The 16,876-nt window shown below is 38.8% G+C and overlaps 2 protein-coding genes across 2 annotated transcripts in view; both read left to right on the top strand.

Annotated features, from left to right (window-relative positions):
* Window positions 1–7,591, top strand: part of LOC116716171 (transmembrane protein 47-like) — a 28,201-nt gene extending 20,610 nt beyond the window's left edge. The window contains exon 3 of the mRNA XM_032557054.1: window positions 1,510–7,591. Within this exon, the coding sequence (XP_032412945.1) occupies window positions 1,510–1,688 (179 nt within the window). The 3' untranslated portion in view covers window positions 1,689–7,591. The remainder of the gene's footprint in view (window positions 1–1,509) is intronic.
* Window positions 7,592–12,762: 5,171 nt separating this feature from the next.
* Window positions 12,763–16,876, top strand: part of LOC116716291 (dystrophin-like) — a 235,817-nt gene continuing 231,703 nt past the window's right edge. Inside the window, exon 1 of the mRNA XM_032557211.1 lies at window positions 12,763–13,024. Coding sequence (XP_032413102.1) covers window positions 12,943–13,024 — 82 coding nt within the window. The 5' untranslated portion in view covers window positions 12,763–12,942. The remainder of the gene's footprint in view (window positions 13,025–16,876) is intronic.

Here is a 16,876-nt window from a genome sequence, read left to right on the forward strand (position 1 = left end):
TGAATCGCGGTACTATGGGAGACGACAAATTACCCTCTCATACGCTCAAATGGTTTTCGAATACATCTCTTGGTTCCTGAACGGGAAGGAGTTGTTCAGGTTGCTTTTTCCATATAAACTGACTGGGTGTCTCACAAAGATAGAATTATTTCTCCACCTCTCTGTCTCACACACACATGATGGTTAGCAGAGGATTGATAACCATAGCAACGGAACACAGGAGGCGATTGGCTGCTGGTTAGGACTAAAATACGCATCACTGTAGTTCAAATTAACACTCAGTTAAAGCAGAGTGCTGAGCTGCCATTTAGAGTTAGTTATTGGCTGTTTTGGCCAGTAAATAACGGATTTTACCCAAACACTGTTAGACGTTGGATTAGTGTGACCATTTAGTATGAAGCGTACTTTTTTTTTTCAAAATAAAAGCCTCAATATCTCCCTCAGGTTAATGCATCGCCATAGGCGGTGCAATAATATTAGCCTGCATTATCTTTTTCTCTCAGGGTGAATGATGACTTAAAAATATCTTAAAAGTAAAATTAAATGTAACTTACAGGCATTTGCTGCTGCTGATGTTGTAAAATGTGACAAGAAATGTTGCCTGTGTGGAGAAGAGCTACAAAGAAATAATTTTGGTTTAATAATTTTATAACTCTGTTATTACAGAGGAGGGCTGAGTTGGCAGTTAAAAAACTACAATGATGGAGGAACTCTGACTACAGAAGGAGGCTGAATGTTAGAACTACAGACATGGCAGAAAGTTTTGGGCATTATAGATCTGATTTAACCCAACCACTGTTATACATGGGATTAGTGTCGACATTTAAAATGAAGCTTACTGAAAATGTCAAAATAAAAGCCTCAATATTCTTCTCATAGGCCATAGGCGGTGCAATAATATTAGCCTGTATTATCTTTACCTCTCAGGTTGGTGCGCTGCCTTGTGCAGCAAGGCAATGCATTAGCATTAGCACAAATATTAGCATTTCACTTTCTCCCACTATGAGCCTTTTCCCTAACATAAGTATTTTAGCTATTTCTTATACATTAGCTATGTTTTCTATACTCAATGGAGGAAGTGAATGTAAGACAGCATGCTAGTGATTCCCACATGCTACTCACAGCATTCATGCTAACATTAGCATTTTGACTAATTTTAGCTTATGCATTAATTTTAACACACTGAATGTTGCAGGTCCATGTTAGTCAACATCTTGTGATTCTCCACATGCTACTTTGTAATTTTTTGCTAAGCTTAGCATTGATGCTAATTTTTAGCATACAGTGCATTTGTATGCTAATTTTTAGCACCACAACGCTGTGTCCAAACCGACGCAGGCCCCTGTTAAATTTCTTCAGGAATTTTCTAGTTAAGTGATGCTGTTCACACTTCCTTAACAACATTCCTGATTGTTCTGCTTATACTCTGTTGATGCTGAGCACAGAATGACATTGTGATTGCACTTTAAAAATGACATCTTGTATTTAACCATGCCTTATCTTCTCCAGTTGTCCTCCAGGCCTGCAGCTTGGTCCTCTTCCCCATCAAGTTCATCGAGAGTATCAACCTGAGGATCTATCATGAATTCAACTGGGGCTACGGGCTGGCTTGGGGAGGGACCATCTTTTCCTTTGGTGGGGGTGTCCTCTACTGCCTCAACCCAAAGAGCTATGAGGATTATTACTAACTCCAATAACAGCTGGGGACTTCACAGCTACATTGTGGCAAAGAAGTAAAGATGGGGATGGGGGGTATGTTTCTTTTAACACCTGATTTCTGAGGATGTGCTGGAAGTAATGAACATCAGATTTGAGTGCCCCAAGCTTTGACCGTTGGAATTAAAGCGGATAGTCAAGATATCATCCTTTTTTGCCTCTGTCAAAAGAACTTTTGATGCGGACTCATCGTCTTGGCAACGATTGCTAAGACTTGTGTATCAGCCTTCAGAAAACCTGTCGGCCGTAGTCTCAACAACTCTCCCTCTGTTCTTGGCTCCACAAACCCAAGTTTTTGACTGTTCATTAGAAAATTGTTGCATGTTCTTTGGCTGAATCCCTTTGAATTTCTTCCCCTCGGTTTCCAGCTCCGTTTTCAAAACCTACGGCTTGGTTAGACTTAGAAGCCGTTTTGTTTTTCACAGTCCTTTGGAGTCCCTAAGGTTCCGCAAGGGTGTGGAAGCGGATCACATCCTCATAACTTTACAACAGACAGACTCTTCCTGGAGGAAGGTGAGGGCAGGAATAAAGAAAACGTAAGACACCCACTCAATATTCCGTTATCGACCCACTTGTCTGTTACCACGGCAACCCACGGGGAGTGCACATGCAGCTGTCATGATTGATTACCCACGGTCGGGGATTGTAAGACAGTACGGCCCTCCGAGGCCTCAAAGCATCTTCGATTGCCAATTGAACGAAGTTTCTCCAGCCACCTGTCATTTGGTGTACGGTTTCACCCTCCGGTAATTCTCTCTGTGAAAAAGGAGTGTTGTCAGCCCGTCAGTAGTCAGGTTTACATGCACAACGGCCATGAGATAAAGGAGGATTGTTCTGAATGGAATCTTGTAATTACGCACTCATCTGATTGAGATTCCTCGGAGCGCTCATGTCTTGTCTCATTTCCTGGCTGCATTTGGTGAAATTGCTCGGCCCAGTTGGGGGTGAAAAGAATGGTTTGACTCAGTCTGATGTAAAAACAATATCTCACACAAAAATCACATCCGTACCTTTAAATGAATTCAAACGGGTGCAGAGAAAGGGTGAATGTTCAGTCTTGACTCTTTAGAGAGGGCAGTTTATTGGAGATCATTCAACTTTTCTTGTACTAAGTACTAGTTTTATCATGGTTCCACACAGTATTCAAGAATTTACTCAACAGTACTCCATTTGTGCCTTTCTCCAAGTCATCAACACATTAGGCTGTATTCAGTATATGTGATCAGGAAAAGCAGGAGTGGCAAGACCTCCACTTGTACATTTTTGCTATAATCCATTTGATCTTGTAATTTGGGCGTTCTGTGTTCCCAGAAGAAAAAAGATCTATATGCTTACCTCTGAAATAGCTGCGCTACAGGTAGAAGATATTGGCTTTAATAGGAAACTTAACTCTTGTCAGTATCCTGTGCCTTTCAAAAAGCATCCTTTCCCCTTTTGGTTGTCCACATTTTTGTCATGTAACAACCTCAGACATTGATGCATTTTATTGTGTCTGCAGGTCCAACATACAGTCCCGATCAAATGCATTGGAGCTTGTGGTTGCAATGTGTTATAATGTGGAATGTTTAGAGCAATTTTGCAAAACAAGTAATGAGTAATACCTTGTTTACACATCATGCTGTGTCTTTTACTTACGACACTATTTACAGCTTCCAACGAAGCAATTGTTATAGATTCACATTTACTCCTACCAGCCAGCATCTCGAGAACACAGAGGGAATTTAGAGTAAACAAATCCCAGCCTTTCGTTAAAAATGTACAAATGAGGGGTAACTTAAGAAATTTCAAAGTGGAGTTTTATTTGGATGTTAATCAATGGCCTGTTTGTAGTAGATCATTTTCTTAGTCTTAGCCAGACAGCTTTGTTTGCCCATCTCTCTGACTAATCATCACACACATCTCAAACAGTTTAATTTTAAACTTGAGAAGATCAAATGTACTCCAGTCTCACTTAAAAAACAACTGCAAAATAGTCATTAGCGTAGCATCAATAGAAAACCCTGACACAGATGCTAACTTTAGCATAGTTAGCCGCTACAGGTTAGCCAATCACAATATTTTCAGAACTGAAAAATCTTTCCTATTTTATCTATCACTCTGTTAGCGCTTGAGATTATTCTCAGTCAGTTCGACAAAAAGTCTTTCCCATCTAGCAAGCAAATGGTCAGATGACATTCACTGACGGCAGTTATATATATTTTTTTACCATTTCTTTTGCCTTGGTAGTCTTTAATCTCATTTTGATGTTGTATCTGCAAGCACTTTGTGGACACTTCTGGAAAATGTACAAGAACATCATCAAACGTTTAGCGAATGTTGTTTGCGTACACTCAACGACCAGACAACGCTCCCGGAATGTTTTATTGTGTTTCGTGTTGACATTCAGAGAACGTTGTCTGCAAATGTTCGCTGAAAACTGATGACGATGGTCAGGGAGCGTTGTCTGAATGTTCATTGTTAGCTTGGTATTAGCCAACTCTGTCAACACAACTGGTCAAACAGGAAACGACTTCTACAACCAGAAATAACAAGGAAACAACCAAATCTCACTGTAACAGCTTACATCTATAACCACTATACCATGTTCTATACATTTGAGTGCAGAAAGCCACTGCTACCTCTTAGCTAGCCTCTCTGTTAAAAACAAAATGCTAACAGAATTTTCCAGATCACCGAATCTAATAACTCCTTATAACCTGGATCTGCAGTAAACACTGTCACATTCTACACGCCAGCTGTGATAATGCACAATGCAAATATGTTGCTACATACAACATATTCAAGCAAAACGAATGAAAAGGTCTATCCCCTGGTGTATGTAACCATGGCTACTGACATATAAGTCGCTCCTAGTGATAAATTCAAACTATTTTCTTGGACCAAACTGTTCTCCTCTTGTCAACTGTAAATGTCAGGAACCTATGCATCACTCAATATGTAGTTTCTGGTTGAAGACATTCTGGGATGTGCTCAGTTGCACAGAGGAAGAAAATGTCACAATTAATTGATCTAAGAAATGGTAAAAAAAAAAATAAAAAGTAAGTCTGGTATTTTACTTCAACGCTCTATTGCATAAAACATCAGTCAGAGTAGCTGACTGATGATTTTATTTCTGTTCTCCCTGCCACATAATCTTGGGTTGACATTTTTTATCCAGATTGTGTCATATTTTGATTTATTTTTATTATTCCTCTGCAATATTAACATTAGTTAAATATAAAAGTCTGGCAAAAAAAAGCAAGCTTTAAAGAGGGAGATTTTTTTTTTTTAAGTATTGCTGTTTAGTTTTTCAGAGATGCCAAGGGTATCTTCAAAGCATCAGTTTTTTTTAATTTATTTATATTAATTACTTTAATGGTTCCTCTATAATTCCTAATTGAGTATTTTTTAAAATAATTTATCATCTGCTATTTTCAAAGTGTCTCCTTTTTTACCCTACATTCTGTTTCCTAGATAACTTTCCTCTTCTTGGGAACTCGTTTTTCCGCCCCACACTCCAGGTGTGTAGGGATTTGAATGCAAAGCAGTTCTCCTGTGGATTCTTGGAGATTCAAGCAGCGTCTTTCATTCGCTGTCCTTTCATTGTCACATATTTACCGCGGAGCACTGTCATGCAACCGTCATCCCAAAATAGGATCCAGGCCGACTCCCCAGCCACCAAAAACAAATGAAGGACTTGGATGGCGGCCACCCCGCTGCAGGGAAATGACAGAAGTCCGTTTATTTCACGTCGAGGAGCATAGCATTGAAGGTTTGTACGTTATACAAAAAACTTATGTCGTCTTTTTGACACATTAAGCTTCTTATGGTCCTTTTGTTACTGTTCTGTACTTTTCTCCTATTGTCATTTTGGCACCGCTTAGACCATGTTCGCCGCATTTTCCAAAACTGAAACTCTTTTCTGTTTTTTTATGCCTAAGCAACACCTTTCTGGATTTTACTTTTTTAAAATGTGATTTTCTTTTTTTATCTGGTTTTGCCGGCAGATCCTAAGCATGGCTAAAGCAGTTTCAGGCTAAAGGTTCCTATCCCCAATCAGAAAAAACTGTTGCTGTACTTTCTGACAAAGAAAGCCAGAGTGTTCCTCACTTTGCATATTGTAATAATCTAAGGAATAACCAGTCCACACATATACATCACACATATTTTTTCTTTTAAATCCACTTTAAAAGAGCCTTCAAAAATCTGTTTATTCATTGTAGGACCTCTCAAAATTTGGCTAACCTTGTATTTTGGCTCATAATTTTTGTTTTAATATCAAAACCTTTTCAAAGAAAACCTGCTTCTGTAAAATCAACTCACTTTGAGTGAAAAACCCCTCCAAACATTTAATCCAATTAGTAATTTATTTACTGTTCCACTAACCAGTCACTCTCATTCCTCCCAGTAATTGACTGAATAAACAGCTACTTAATAATAATGACTCAACTCATTAATTAAAGAATGTAAATGTAAACTGAATTAGAAACATGGAAAAAATAGTGTAAATGTAATGCAGTGTGGTTACACTGAACAGCAAACTGCAACATTTACCAAAATATATGTTGAAACATAATTCAAATCACGTGATTTTATGTCTTGCTCTTTTCTGACCACTTTGATTGAGCTGCAAACGAAAGAAAATGTAGCTACAAGTGATTCATTTTAGTTTATTTGTATCACGACACCTCAAAACAAAAGTTTATGTCAAGGCACTTTACAAGAAAAAAACTGATTTTCAAATGTACAAAAATACACAATAAATAAACACACTCCAAAACAACCCAATCTTAACATTTTCATTTGGTTTTGGTTACATTTTAGCCTAGCGCTGCTTTATTCATGCTGTGGATTTCATCCAATCTGGATAATTATCGCCACCTGGTGGCACAGCATAGGTACTGCAGTGACTGACTGGAATCTCACATGTTATTGTTTCAAAAGGAGATTTTGTTTTGGTTATTTTGTACCGCCTTTCTATTCTTGTGTCTTATAGACGATCGCCTTTTCTTATTTCAGGACAATTTTTCTAATTTGTCTCATCTTAGGCGATCTAAGGGGAACACATCTGATGGATTTATTTTTATCACAGCCATCACTTTGCTTACGATTGTGTCATTTAAGCTTTATTGGGGCGTTTTGCTGACTACGGATGTCTTCATGTAGCAACTACACTTTAACAGAACCGGAAGTTAAAATAAGCATGCGTGTTTCAATGATGCTTTAATAAAAGCAAGACGTGAGAAGATACACTGATGCTTTTTAAGACTGACACACACACACACAAAACCTCTATAAAAGGTTCAGTCCCACAACAAAGACTTACTGAATTATTTTCAGACTCAGGCAGCTGCTTGTTCAGATTGTTCACCCTGGATTTGAAGCAGATTTAAGTACTTTATTAAAGAAATGCGGCATTTCTTTAATAAATCAGATCAGACTGGGTCAGTTTGAGTGCAATTAGATTGGTTTTGTTTCTTTTTTAAACAAGAACAGAAACAATATTTACAAGATCCTTCCTGCACCCGTACAATGCTTCTTTCGTTTCTCATCCCTTTGTACGTTTTAGCCGAGGTCTGACTTAGCCGTGACTGTTAGCATTTGTTTGCTTAGTAACACAGTTGATGAAAAGTAGAGGCTTGTAAACAGAAACAGCTCCTCTTTTTTTATACCTCCTCCCCCAGTAGACTGGGAGGGGGAACATTGTTTAATGATGTGCGTAGGGATTTAGTGTGGATGATTGCAGAAATGTACAAGTATGCGTGGCAGGCAGAAGAAGGAGAAGAAAAAAAAGAGTCTTATTTGTGCATGTGTATTGGCATGTTTTAGATGCCGTCGTAGAGATGTCACTAATCAGCATTTATCTCTTTGTACACATTAAAGCACTGAACTGAGAGTCTCTTGTGTCACTTTGTCATATTGTTCTTTCTGCTTCCATCTTATTTTTTTCCCCTCCTCCCCGGTTCTGAAGCCATTGCTGTTGTTCTCGTTTCCCTTTTCAGTTTCTCTCAAATCTATGCAAATCTTTTTCTTTTTTTTTTAATCTAAAATTCATTAAAGCTGCTCCATGTATTCTGTAGAGAACTAATCAGCCTAGATTGTGAGAATGCAGAATTTCTTTCTTTTTTTTTTCTAGTGTCCTCACAACACTAACATTTCCAAATCAGTACTATAACAGTATTTCAAGCTTCTAGATATTTCTGTGCGGTGTTTCTTAAAGCACCGACTCCAGCTGCAGTTTATGCTGTAAATGCTGTACATTAGAATAAGATTTAATAAAAGCAAAAACAAATAAAAAAAAGTCTCTTAGTTTGAACAATCTGCCGAGAATCTGTTATGGCTTAAATTCAATTTTAAAATGCAAAACATTAGAAAACGTACAGTTTTTCCTTCCACTCAACTTTCAATCATTAGCGCTAACACTCGTAACATTTTTTAAATTTAATTAAGTCGTGCAGTGTTCCACTTTTCTGAGACAGCCCAGCTTTTCGTCAGCTGAAAACCATCGAGAGTAATACAAAAAACTTGCGATAACTCACTGTGTGTGATGAATACATAATATATGAGAAATACTTTCTGAATAAACTTTTCAGTTGCATCCTAGTTTACTGAAATGCACTTGCATAATGACGCGTTGTTTATCCTAGGCTGTGTTTACCCGAATCAAAGATCTAAGAATTAAATTATTTATGAATAAATTATATCCAAATGCATCATACAACACAATTATCAGTAGAGTGAGAGGAATGTATTCAGTGGTTCCAGCTGTGAAACGTGTTCTTTGTATTATTGCAGAGTTTCTACAGGATATTTTAAATTGTACATCTGTGAAGTAACTGGAGCCTTTGTGAGCCTGGATTTGCGCTAATCAGCACTTATCTCCTTTACACATTCACCGTCAAGCACATCAGAGAGAGATCTCAGAGTGACGTAACAAATAATTCAGTCCGATGTTTCTGTTGTTAACTAAACTTTGAGGAAATCACCACAAAAACCACATCTGTCTAAGACTCAGAAAGCCACGTTATAGTAAAGACACTGATGTAACTCCTAATCTGGGGCTCTGCTACCCTCTGCTGTCCACTTTGTGTATTAGCAACAAGACGTGAATTTGTTCCAAAGCCACTCCAAGTGTTCCGTCACTTATGTGATGCAGAAAAGATTTTAGTAATTACCCCTCTTGGGAAAAAATGTGCATAATGAAAATAAGCATCTTCTGCCAGTTAAGTCACTACTTTTTCCAAGCTTGGCCTTATTGTGCCAGGCTAGAACACTTTGACTATAGAGTTCATTTGTTTTGGAGGTACCCCAATGTGTTTTGTCAAGAAGCTGTACTATCAACAGGCTAACTGAGATGCCCTCAGAGACCCACACACAAGCCACAGCAGTGTTTGGAACCCACCAAAGCCTTGGTAAACACCAAACACCAAAGCCTTGGTAAACAAACCTGGTCATTGCCTTCCTATGCAGTTTCGCTAGATTCTTATCTCCCTTTACTGATCCGTCTGGGATTTCTCCCATTGAGTTAGATTTTTTATATTTTTTGTTAGAATTTTAACTGGACCAATCAGCAAACAGAAGTAGGAGTTGTGAACAACGACTTTCTTTGCTGTCATCTGCTGTCTGTTGTAGTTTGCAAATGGCAGCAGAGGAGGTGAACAAAGCCATTCAGTCGGTGTTGGACATGCTAGCACATTGCTAGCAAAGATGCCATTCAACTTCACACTTCTCTCTTCACGATGAGGGATGGTTCTTACGGCGCACACGATTTCTGACAAGCTATATAGCAAAGCTTCCTTTACGCTTGAGCTAGCGCAGTATATTCTTCGCGGCCAAACGTTAGCGATAGGCCAAAATCAGATCCAACTGTTTCAAGCTTAAACAGAGTCCACTCCTCCAGCAAGAAATTAATACTCGGTAGCCAATGATTTAAACAAGCTGGTTAACCAAAATATTGTCATGGTTTGTTCTATTTGCTAAGCTTCACCAAAACTATGCATTGTCTTCCAACAATAACCAACAATAATAATGCAACGTTATAACGTGGAAGACCATTCTGACACATCTCCCATGTCAAAGAATGTGCTTTCTGAACTTGCCTCTAACTCATCTAGATGATTCCCTGTATTGCTAATCCTTAGTTATTAGCACCTAATAGGGTATCAAATGTCCATGTCCTATTGGACTTTGCATTTGATATACCACACTAACACCAGCAGAACAATTCCATTAGTTGTTATCCAGTTGCTACTGAATACACAAGGGCTTGAATGACTTACTGGCAGGACCCCTCACAATCTCTATAGCTAATCACATCTATTTACTGTAAAGGGCTACACATGTACAAATGTAATACTGTATTGCATTAACTTTTCTTCATTATTTTTATTTTTTTTTAGAAGACCCCAGTTTGCTCACTCCCCTTCCTCCCACCACTCAAGAGACTTCATGGGAAGCGTCAAGATTCTTTGGCCCACTGCGCCCATCACGTCACCATATCTGAGAATAGAGCCTCTCCGACTCATGAATGCTCGTAATGTTGTGTGTAATGACTCGTGACGGTAAACCTAGTCCTTCTTTTAAACACTCTGCAAATATAAAGTGGCTATATCAGTTTCACAGCAGATCTAATCATAGTGAGTGTGTAAACGGCACTGCCATTCAATCATGAAGCAGTGAGAGCTTTCCCATCGGAGGCAAGCAATTAAAGGAACAGTGTGCTATAAAACATGTATGATTATAACTTCATCTTTTTATCAGGGGCTTCTGTTAGTGTTTAATCTTTTCTTTGTAATTATCTTTTAAAACACCTTAGAAAAAGGTGTGCTTAAAAAAAGTAAGTAAAGCTCAGAAACTTTAATTCTGATGGAAGCAATGGAGCAAAACTAGCTTATTGGTTAAGTTGTCCTTATTTTTTTCCTCTGTGAAAACACATTTTCTCATTTTGTGGCCAAAAAGCCAACAGAAGAAAACCAGCATCTGCATCCAAAGTAACTGAGTCAATAAAGAAGTGTTACAGAAAAATCTGTGACCCATCATTTTCAGTGACCGCAGGGGGCAAAAGCGCAATTATTCTGGCCAGAATAATCTGTGACCAGTGTGATTTTAGCTATTTGAGGGTTAAATATTATTATAAATACACCCAGATTGTAGTGCTGAGGTGGTAGAGCTCTGAAAAAAATAGTTGTTTTAAACTCTGACAGTAAGGTCACGGATTATTCTGGCCAGAATAATCTGTGACCAGTGTGATCCATTTATTAAACGGCCATGGTTGGTTTACATATTTTAACGACAGCACGTCGGGATTCAATGCGATGGTCAGTGTTCAGCCTCAAATCCAAAATAATACATTATATTTTCTCCGTCAATGCGATGGTAATAAAGGAACCATGACTCTAACAATCCCAGCTGTATCAGTGTTTACCCAGTATTTGCACGCTATCGCCCCCCTGCGGTCACAGAAAATGATGGGTCACAGATTTTTCTGTAACACCTGTTTGCAGCGGAAGTCGCACTCATAATTCACGCAAAGCTTCAAGGGGGGCAGGAGAAAGGTGTATATGCTTAGAAATAAATGTTGTATATATGTAGGCATATAAAAATGCCCAATAATGATATGTTGCTAGTATTTTTGAAGCACAGCTAAGTTAAAATATCTGGACTCCGCCACAACTCGGTGAGTGACTAACAGGTGTGACTTGTCTGTCATAATTCCCGCTACTCGCGCGAGGATGTGAATGGCAAATGGTGTTACGTCACAGAGAAGCGTTAGCTAGAAAAACTAAAAAGAAGAAAACGACGGAAAGACGACAGTCAAATAATGAAGGTAAAACATTTGCCTTTAATGTACGAATAAAGGGAAGAGGAGAAGGTTGTTGTGTTTTTTACTATGTTTCTTATGGTCTTCGTACCGTACAAACAAACTTGATTCAAGAAAAGCATATTGTGTCACCGCCACACATCGAGCAGACAAATACATGGAACTTTTTCTCTGTGGTTACAAAAATCAGTGACTGACCGCAATAACTACATATAAAAAAAAATGAAATGCGCATTTAAAATGTGAGCACTTCACCTGCTATTTCGTCTATCCAGACGATAATGAAGTCTCTTCCTTCAGGTGCCAAGTGTCACATCTACTGCCATCCAGCCAGAAGGAGGAGCCACCTAACCCCGTCACCATTGTCAGCACTGATGTCCATCAAGTCAGTCAGGACTCGGTCTCTATGGTAACTGCCTGTTGTAAATTCATCTTACACTCTGTTTTGGGTAAAAGAATTACATGTCCAGTCCACCTTATGCTTTCTGTGACCTGGTTGGGATATTTGGGGGTGAATTAACTGGTTTCTTTTTTAAAAAGATTTATTCAAATTTTAAAAAATACTTTATTTATCCCAAAGGGAAATTAAATCTTGTCGTAACAAGTTACTATCGCGATGCTGTGGGCAGGATGGATGTTCATGGCAGTCAAAAACAGTCATGAGCAAACAATGCTAGTCCACCTACTTAGCTTTTGCCTTTTTAAATCTCTGGTTTGCATTGTGCCAAATACAATGATGTGCTGTTTATGGCTGGTGGTGTTCAAGTAATTATTGTTTACCCCAGTAAGTGTACTGAAATTCAGGAGGACCCCACAAAACTACCTGTAGACGAAACAAACTGTTACATTGTTTTTGGCTTCCTTTTTGTTTCATAAATTAAACCACTATGGAATCGGTGGGTTATGTTTCTGTGCACTTTGAAGTTCACTTTAAAATGTTAAAGTTCTTAAATTGACTGATGAGTGTGCTTTCTTTTCTTTTTTTTACCATGACTTATGACTGCTGTCCGCCCCCGAAGGCCACAGCTTGGTCTGTTTCAAACTCACCTTGATATCCTGTAACTAGGCTGCATCCTCGTCCCAGGCAGGAAATAAATGTCATGGACAGGGAGATTGAGTTTTACGCTTGGTGTCTGCCAAGCGGTTTGAGCCACATCATAACAGCTTACTATTTAAAGGTGGGAATGCTCAGAGTCCCCCCCACCCCTCTCATCCTGCCACCTGCTCCCGTTCATCTGCCCTTCAGTGACAGACCAAGCGGTCCTCCTTCTCTTCCTGCTTTAGTCCCCTCTGTCTTACCTCCTGTGTCCACTCCTTATTTCCCACCTTTAACTCGATCTGGATTTGTCCCTTCCCTCCTTCCTTGAGGATTTAACTTGACCGTTTGGCTCAGCGGTAACTAACTTTTCACAGCTGGCGGCCTGGTGATGGCGGAGGGCGTGCGTCCTGAGGATTACTGCGACGAGCCGGTGGAAGATGAGTTCGGAGAGATCATCAAGTGTCGGTCTGGTAAGACATCAAAGCCTCCTGTGTGTGTAGGCGTGTGTGTGTGCGTGTGTGTGGGTCCAGGAGCGTACTGACCCATATGCTGCTGACTGAGATATCAAAGGCTGCAGTACACTGATGCTGATCGTGCTCCAAGCTAGTGACAGCAAAGAGGGGGTCACCCAAAACTTTTAAAGTATTGCATCACCAACATACCAACTGATGCAAAATTTGAGTCTATATAGTTGATTTCAAGCTTTATTTTTCTACAAAATCAATTTCTGTATAATTCAAATATAAATAAACTATAAAGTTTACTTGTAGATGACTTTATACCTAAACAAATAGCTCAACTTTACTGGTGTTAGCTTAAAGCTAAAAACATGTCAGTGCCACTGTCATGCATATGGTATCCTATGACTTCCAATAGGAAATGACCACACTGTACCCACAGTTTCCTTTTGAGGTTATATTTTTTTAACTATCATATGAGACAGAATAATTTTATTGTCTGGACAACATGTTTAGTGACTCTTGATATGAGAGGACTTGTTGGAGAACCAAAACACTGAAGTGAGCAGACAGGTGTCCAACTAAAATAGTTTGACTGACCGTCCGACACTGAACGATAAAATCATTAACCATGTAGAATGCTGTGAAAAAGTACTCAACCCTTTGCAGATTTCCTCCATTTTTTTGTTTCTTGTCTTTAATGTTTCCGATCATCAGACAAAGATAAACTGAGTAAATACAACAAGCAGTTTTCAAATGATGATGTCATTTATTAAGGGGGAAATAACTTCCCAGGTCTAGCCACCACATGCCCCAGAAATAGTCATTTGACTTCACCTGTCAAATCAAGAATGAACTTAAATACAACCTATATGACAATTTAACATTCTCAACATTTTAAAACAGCAGAGAAAAACAAAATTGCTAATATCTACACATTCAGAGAAAGTTACAAAAGGATTTGAAAGCTTTCGTACTCCAATGAACAACAGGGAGATGCATCATCCAGAAACTTGGAAAAAGATGGAACTGTGGGAAACCTCAATGGAGTGGAAGGTCAACCAAATTACTCTTAAGAGTTCATCAAGAGGTCACCAAAGAACCCAGAACAACAGGTGAGGCGTTGCAGGCCTCACCTTGCCTTTTCAGGTCAGAATTAATGATTCAACTATAAGAAAGAGAGCCTAGGCGAAAATGACCTTCATGGGGAAGTTTCAAGGCCAAAATCACTGCAGAACAAAAGCAACAAAAAGGCTGTTTTACATTTACTATAAGAAGATCTCTATGACAAATGAGACAAAAGAGGGACTTTTTGTAAGGTGGGTGTCACTTTCCATCTCGTATAACATTTGGTGATAGTGTGTCGGTTTGGGACTGGTTTGCTCGATGTCTCGCTGTTATTGGTGGAGCTGGTCATTCTTCTTCCAGTACAAGTCCTTGTAGTAGAACATTTGACTATAAGTTCATGACAACTTGGGTTGTGCAGCATTACAATGGCCCAGAGCACACCTGCAGGTTCACCAACGAATGACTCCAAAAAAACAAAAGTTGTGGAGCGAACTAGTCAAACTCTGGATTGAAACTGGTGGAGTGGCGTGAACCTGAACGGGCCGTTTGTGCTCAAAACCCATCAAATGTGACGGAGTTAAAGCAGTCGTGCAAAGAAGATTGGAGAGAAATTCCTCCATAGTGATGTGAAACAGTCATTGCCAGTTTTTGTAAGTGTTTGATGGCAAAACCCATTGGTAGGTTTATGGGGGTAGCCTTATTCTCCAATATTGCCAACTGTTGGAGAACTCTCACGACGTTGGTGAGGTCAGGAATTGTGTTGGGTAAATGAATCCCGTCTCCCTGTCTGCATAAACAACGTCTTTAGCTTCTGTCTGCTTAAATAAAGCCTGATTGACTAAATAAGCCACTTCCCATGTCCCCATGACTTGTACACACTCTGTCTTGCCCACTATACCCTCTGCTGCAGCTGGTGGGTCATCTCCAGCTGGAAATAGCATCCAGCTGGCCAGGCAGAGTGGTGTCAGATCGCCCAGTTTGGAAGCTAGCACTCTGTCTTTATCTTTCTATCTTGTGATTTTCTCACAGTTTTCTATTCCCTCCCCTAAGTTTATGTCTTTGTATCCCTGTCGACACAAAGACGATTCTTGTTTATTTTCTTTTTTTTGTCCCCTCCTGTGTTTCTTTCTTGTCCTGCTCCTTTATCTCAGTGTGACACATCTTACCACCCATGTTGTTGACGCTGTGTGGCTGGACTTTCTGTCGGGAGCTAAATCTGGCCTTCTATCTTTGTGCCGTAGGCCTCACTGGAGATACTTAACATACTGTCTGGAATACTGTCCTCTATCAGCGTATCAAGAGGTTTCAAGCTGGGAATGTTGAGTATTTCTTTGATCTCACTTTGATCTTGAAGATGTGTAAAACCTTCCATGCAGCTAATAAAATGAAAAAAAGTCAATACTTAGTTTTAATATGGATAGAAATATAAACTTGTGTGTGTGTGCATGCATGCACAAAGTAGGTATGTATTAGTTTGTGTAATTGTGAGGAACTGCCCTACACCCTCCGATTTAAATCATTCAGCATAGCAACTCACATTAAGAAACCACATTTATATGTAATCAAAGCAACTATGCATGGAGCTGATAATAGCTGTAGCTATTATTTGGCAAATATCGCTTTCAAGGCCTGCCTCTTCTTCTTTTGTCATTGATTTGTCTGTTTTCTTCAAACTAAACTCCATGCTAAGGTTTAAGAAAGTTTTTTTTGTTTCTTTCCCCCAGGACTAGATTCAAAATGAACAAAGAGATGCAGGTGGCCAAAAAAACGACAAAATATGTTCAGAAAGACGGAAGAAGTATTGACCCGGAGCTCTTCTATAATCTAACAGTGTAGTCTCAATTGTTGGGAGCTAAAGGTAATAAAGTAAAATCTGGTTGAATGCTTTTTAATATATCATAAGAACCACAATGTATAGTTGTTTAGGTTCATATTGAGCAGGTGTTACAAAGAAAACAAATTGAACAGTTAAACAAAATTATTTTATTTGGATGGTAAATGATGGGGCAATGTTCAAGTCTTTGACTGGACTGTTGTAACATGATTGTATTTCACTATTTCATTATTTGTATTGCATCAAATTGTCTCGAGGGACTTATCCAGCGTTCTGTTGACCAAAACTAAAAAATTTTACTGACAGAATTGCTTCTTTGTGTGGATCCTCATAGGTCACCACTTTCTTTCTGTGACATCACTGAACCGGTAACCGTACCGTAACTAACAGTTATTTTTAATAGTTTCATTTTTAAATTCTTCTATTGGAAGTTATTTTTTTATCCTGGTGTTTTAAGACAAATTTGGACGTAGAAACATTGAATTCTGAAATAAACGTGATCAGCGGAAACGCTCCAATTTTGAAAAAACTCATGTTTTTCAATACGTTTTTTGCGATAAGTGGCCATATTGAAATTAGCGTATTTAGCAAAACTTCAATGGAAACAATTTTTTTGCATCACCCGAGTCATCTGATCCACAACCGGACGTTACTACTGGCAAAAAAAACAACAATGATGACAGGAAGTTATAGGATTATGATGTTTTTTAATAACATCATAATCATAGTGATTTTAACAGCATTTCTTATTTAATATAAACACCGCAATTTTTTTTTTTTTTCTTATTTTTTACATTAGCAGAGTAGCAACAAATTTTTGTCCACATTTGTTCTGGAAGAGCAGCTAGTGAAGCAGTAACATGGACTTAATTTTTCACAGGTTAGCATGGTTTTAAAAGAGATTGTATTTTTTCCCCCCTGTAAAATGTGTCAGTTTGAAGCAACCTTTAGTGGCTTCAGAA

The sequence above is a fragment of the Xiphophorus hellerii genome, chromosome 24, assembly GCF_003331165.1.
Source record: "Xiphophorus hellerii strain 12219 chromosome 24, Xiphophorus_hellerii-4.1, whole genome shotgun sequence".
NCBI lineage: Eukaryota > Metazoa > Chordata > Actinopteri > Cyprinodontiformes > Poeciliidae > Xiphophorus > Xiphophorus hellerii.